At 38.5% G+C, this 6244-nt stretch overlaps 1 protein-coding gene across 1 annotated transcript; it reads right to left on the bottom strand.

Moving 5' to 3' along the window:
• Positions 1-1394: 1394 nt before the first annotated feature.
• Positions 1395-5613, bottom strand: LOC109222235 (C2 and GRAM domain-containing protein At1g03370-like; the record flags this gene model as incomplete). The annotated part of the gene is made up of 8 exons (XM_019386607.1): positions 1395-1830; positions 1916-2188; positions 2451-2691; positions 2856-3118; positions 3323-3439; positions 3552-3835; positions 3964-4146; positions 4353-5613. Coding segments are annotated over 8 exons (2832 nt in total), but the record flags the coding sequence as incomplete, so codon positions are not given.
• Positions 5614-6244: the final 631 nt, after the last annotated feature.

Genomic DNA, 6244 nt, shown 5'->3' on the forward strand with positions numbered 1-6244 from the left:
GTCTGGGGATTTTGGAAGAAAATTATGGAGGCGAGAGATAAAGGAGCAGGGGGGAGTTAATACTACCCACCCCCGGTCTTTTCCTCTCTTTTTTTTTTTGGTTTGGGGTGTGGGTGGGGGTTGGGGGGTTGGGGGGGGGGTTGTTATATGAAGATTAAAAAAAAATTACTTTAGTGTATTTCTAAGAGGACAAATCAAAGAGACGTTTAGGTGAGAAATTATTAATTACTACTTGTAAAATGTAATAACAAAAACTAAACAAATCAAATTGACAAATATTTTCGTTTTTATTTATTCTCGTGAATCGAGGGTCTTTCGAAAACAGCATTTCTACCTCTTCAAGGTAGAGTTAAGGTCTACATACATATTATGCTCCCCAAATCTCGCTTATAAAATTTTACCGTATTTGTTGTTGTAATTAATACCAGATATGAAGATATGATAAGAATAATTTAGGCTTGTATACTAAACTCCATTAAGTCCATTTTAAATGCCGTTTTAGCTAAATAAATTTAAGCCAATATAAGTACTATTATAATTTTAGGAAGCCAAGAAAGCACTACATTTTTTTTTCTTTCAAATCTACCATTTTTAACTCCACTAAATGACTTATAGAATTTTCTAAATTAGAAAAGATAAAAGCATAATATAATTAAACAATCCTTTAGATTAATACTAATAAATGACTTTCTTAATAAATATGTCAAAACATTTAAAATGAACCAGAGGCGGTAAGATTTTATTCAAAAGAGGGGAAAAACATAAAATATAATGATCTATTTTCCTTTTCTTTTGTCAAAAATAAAATAAAAACATGCTTGGTACAAAAAAGTTTGTTGATATAATATAGAGCTCGGTAAAATAAGTAGAAGATTCATTGAATTTTTGAAGATTCAAAACTAGAAGTACTAATTAGGGGTCGTTTGGTATATGGGATAAGAATAATAATCCCGGCATAAAGTTTGGGATTAATTTTATCCCATGTTTGTTTTGGGGTATTAGCTAATACCAAACGACCCCTAAAGGTACACATTTCAATGGATGGAAGGTTAAATGTGTGCTTAACCGGACATCACATGACCACAATAAGAAAAAGGTATTCCAATCCGATGCACAAAGTATCCTGCATTCTCCCAGGGTCCGGGAAAGGCCGCAAGCATTAGTGGTTGTTTCGACTGTACAAACCGGTGACCTATCGGTCATACGAAGAGAACTTTACCGTTGCTTAATTTGTCAAAATTTAAGGGATTAAACGCACGCCCNATGTCAAAAAAAATTATGGTCACGAATCTACTTGAATGTAAGATGCCATACAATAACTACACCTCGATTCCAAACTAGTTGAAGACAGTACTGTACTAACAATTTATAAGCACATATCCAAACACTGCGACTGGGAGATCACTGTCTTGGCTGCATATTCCTGATATCTTCAACCATACACTGAGCTCCATAGTGTATTTTTACATATTTTGCTTCTTCCTATCAGTGTTAGTGACTCGTGAACTATTATACAACAACATTGCTTCAGCGAATATTTGGTGGATGAGGATCAACCGGGATTGTGTATATTGGCAATAATTAGTCCTTCCGAGGGTCTGCAAAAGCCAAAGGACCCCTCTAGATCACGACGGGATCAGATTTTGAGAGATATTCCTTCTCAACTCCGCTGAACATGACTAATAGGCGCTCTTGCAGATTAGAAACTATGTTTTTCGTGATCCTTTTTTGATGTCTCGAGCATTTCAACCAAGCAATTCCCAGATGTACCTGAACGTTGCATCTCGTCGATCTTGAGGGGACAACCTCAACCTGGTATCTCAGGTGAAGCTGCAATATACAGACAAAGAGCTCTTAGCCTACTGTGAGCAGATGTTAAATGGAAAGAAAAACGACATATCATAAATGTCCCTACATTGAAAAAATCACCCAGTGGAACTCCGTGAAGAGTCATGACCTCTTCTACGAGCCAACCATTTTTATCAGAAAGGCGAGACTTTTGCTGCGTGCTTGTCACTTCACCTCTATAACGGGATATACACTTATCAAATTTATAATAAAGTTGCCTCTGATACACATCAGGCTTCTCAGATTCCCAGGGACTAAAAGAATAATTAAGACAACCGACTTTCTCCATGATCTTACGATCAAGTTCATTACCACTGAATAACTCCATGAAAAAGTCCGTCTGCAAACAACCAAAACAAGATATTGAGCAAGATATGTAAAACGTAATTAAGAATTCCTATTTCACATGCTCAGATGCCGGACTATAACTATTGAGCAATTAACAGATAGTCTAACTATAATTGGGGCAGGTTTTGACAGAGGTGAGCAATTTAACCACCGCTGCATGCAGGCCTGTAACCCCATCTCAACCAAAATCCATCAAATATATTTAACCCCCAAAAATCTCTTGAACAAAAGGAAAGGCAGGGGGGGATACTCACAGGAACTGAAAGTACAGAGGCATATACAACAGACATATTTATATCCTCCACACCCACGAACGATCCACTCTCTTCCGATTGAAGGCTTTTGCCTTCAGAGTCATCATCAGCAGCTTGGAAGTCATTGCTTATCGCATCCTCTTCTGCCATTTGAAGGCCTTTAGCTTCGGACTCTTCTTCAACTAACTGCACCTTCTGCTCGGGACTCAAAGCTCTTGCCTTCCACAATGCCATGATAGTCCTAGACATATAATCAAAGAATTAAATTTCCTTGTTATCACTATAAGCTGCTCAGACGCGAAACCCAGTGTTTTATCTGACAACAGCTTTTTTTTCCCTTGAAGTTTCCTACACGAAATACTAGTTCAAAATAGACAAACCGCTCATAAAAAATGACGCACTTACCTATGAGCCACATTGAAAGAGACAAAAGAGTGGAAATGAAACTTCAGCCTGCCTTGCTCATCTTGAGTCTTGGCACCATGCCTTGCATCAAAACCTTTACCGGGCTTTAAAGTCATGATAACATTCGGGCTACCCATTGACGCCAAAGTAGGAGACTCAACTTGAATGTCTTCAATATCTTCCCAAAGAAGAAAAAATTTGGTCTTATGTCCAAATAGATCAGAATGGAACCCAATTATTCTTGCAGACAAAAATAGTCGGCCCTGAACCAAAAGAAATTACAAATGGGTGCATTAATAAAGAAAGCACCATAGGTCACAAAGTTGGCAGAGACTCATTTACATCTTTGACAAGATAATGTTAACAATCCCGACCAACTGATGCAGAAGTACAGTAAAGACTAAAGATACTGTTCAAAAGCAAATTCAATGATTTATCAGCACAAAGAATCAATAAACATTAGCTACCTGGAGGGGCATCTTGCGTTTCAAGTGACATGCAAAATCATTGATGAGAAATTCCTCAGGTGGAAGCGCAAAAAGCTTTTGGAATGCTGAATTGGTCTGAGGAGATCGTAATTTTATCTACAAAAATAATTCAGACACCGTTCAGCAGGACTCACAAAGAAAATTAAATCCCCATATTTAACGAGATCCATTGGCCATATAACATTAACTGCAGAAATAGATGATCTACCTTCTTCCCGACTTCCTTCTCCATCTTAGACAGATAGTCTTTGACAACATTGGTACCCTTTGTATTATTCAAGAAAACTCTTAAATGCAGCTTAGACTGGCAGGCTTGAGCCAACTTTCCTTGAAGAGGAACCCAAACATCAGACAAATCTGTTATATTACTTTTGACAAAATTGATTTCAGCATGCCCAAGAGATGTAGCTTCACTAAAAGGTCCATCAAAATCAAACACTTCTACGTCCAGAACAGATGGCGGCTCATCCATTGCATCAAATTCAAATATTTCTGCATGTAACGAGGTTCAAACCACAAATCAAAACCAATGGAGAGACTATCTTTATATAAATGCTCAAATGACGGCAACTATAGAACTTCAAAAAAGACAATAGAACCCTCAAAAGATAAAGATATACCATTCCATGTGGGATTAGACTTTTGGAACTTGATTGAACTGGTTCTAGTTTTCCCATTGCATGTAAACACCACATATGGGTCAGAGAAGCCACTTGAGTCAACAGCTGCCAAATTGTTTCCTTCAATCAAGGCAACGGTCAACAGCCAACCATCTCCTTGGGCTTTGACACCATGGTCGCTTCCTGGTAAAAGTATCGATGATACAACACATCAAAACCTTGGAAAAACAATGTATACCACACATGGTATCCATAGCAAACATGCTGTGACAGCTAAGAATGAGGAACCGAGAGAAAACACCTAATTCTGATGTCTGGATGATATATATTGAATTTTGATGGATTCTTCATACCATCTTTAACCAAACAGGAAACTAATAATAGTATACCTTTTTGTACCCTAGCTCGCATGAAGCGTGATATCAGCTCCAGCACCCGTTTTCCTTGAAGTACTAGCACTCCACACACAATTACCTCACCAATAGAATCTGGTAAGTCAAGGCCAACAAACTCAAGCCCCTGTATTGTGCTAGGCATGGCCAACAAGATGTGCAAAAACACATATATCCCAATGAAAAACGTTGATATTACAGTAAAATTAGCAAAATACTGGAAAGCCAGCTTCCAATCGGACTGGTGCTCCACTTCAAGAGATGCCAAAACCTGTTCTTTCTCTGAACCTAAGTCCTTCGCGTCAACTGGCTTTACATTCTGAGATAATAAATTTGCATACTGCTCAAAGCTCTCCTTAATACCTTGCCGTGCACCATTTTCTATCATGCCTTTCATCATAGTGCTTTGCAAGAAATTCATGCGCCACGACACTACTAACCTCGAAGACTGTTCTCCCGAAGGCAACTCAGGACCAGGAGTAATGTTGTAAAGCAATTCTGTCCTGAAAGTGCTTCCATATGGGGCATCCGGGGTACTCACAATAGCTGAAAGAGCAAAAGACTTCCCATCAGCTTTAAGATACATTTGGTCCTCTGTAGTTTTTAAAGCCTTGACCAATCTACTTGCAGCTTTGGTAAAAGTGACCACTCTTTTTAAACTCTCACCACCATTTTCAAGTTTCCAAGGTCCAATACGCAACTCTGTGGACCCCTGAATATCTGCTAAGGATTTAAAGAAGGTTGAATCCGGTGAAAACAGGAATGAATTCAATTCATGCGGGGCAATAGCATACAATTGATCGACTACTACTCCAGGAAGGTTTGAAACTTCGCTTCCTTGTTCTCTTGCCTCCATGCTTTTAATTAGTTCTTGAAAGTTTCCCGATGTGGACTGTTCCTCTTGCGCATTCTCAGAAGCTGCGGTACTGGCACTTTCAGGTGTCACTGTTATATCTGGAGCTTTCACGTTAGCCGCGGATACTGCATCCCCATTCTTGTTGAAAATTTGAGCAAGTCGACCAGCAAAGGTCTGCGCCTGAGGCTTTTCCTCCTTAGAAGAGGCTGCTTCTTCGGATCTCAGAGGAGAAGATGATCTCAAGGGGCCATTGGAAGACAAAGAAGGAGGTTCAGTTGGCGCATCAGACAACCTCTTCGACGGTGGTCCATGATCACCAGCGGACTGCAAGTCCGCCAATGTATTGCTTTGCGAGAAACATATTGTGAGAAGAATCTGACCTATTAGAAAGGAAGAACACAATTAAATCCTCAACTGACCTGTGCAAACCACAAAAGAAATGCTACTTTTCGTTGATACATTGAATTCGATCAAACATCATTCAATAAAGCTGGTTTATTCCATCTTTAAGATGCCATGGTACGGACAGATGCAGCCCAAACATAAGAGTACATATCTGTAGAAATATCTTGACGAGTTGAAAGAAGTATTTGTTGCTAATAACATGCAACATAAAGTCAGGAATACTTTAAACAACAACAACTACTACGCCTCAATCCCAAACAACGTGGTGTCGGCTATATGAATCTCACTGACCATGTTACTCCATTTAAACTCATCTCAAGCCAATATTATGCAAAACAAAAATAAATAATAATAATAATAATAACAATAATAATAAAAATTAAAGGTACTAGAAACCAGAGGCGGAGCCAAGATATCGAGCGTATGGGTTTAGAATTCTAATCGTTTTAAGTTACTGATTTCTAAATTAATAATTTATATACATTCAATAGATTTTTAAAGACAAATATAGGGTTCGAACCAAAGCTACCGGATTCACCTAACCCGCTCCCGACACTCTAGCTCCTCCCCTGCTAGAAACATAAGAAGTAAAGTAAAAGTGCTAACATGACGAAAACTCACAGTATCT

Source organism: Nicotiana attenuata, unplaced genomic scaffold (genome assembly GCF_001879085.1).
Source record: "Nicotiana attenuata strain UT unplaced genomic scaffold, NIATTr2, whole genome shotgun sequence".
In the NCBI taxonomy this organism is placed as follows: domain Eukaryota; kingdom Viridiplantae; phylum Streptophyta; class Magnoliopsida; order Solanales; family Solanaceae; genus Nicotiana; species Nicotiana attenuata.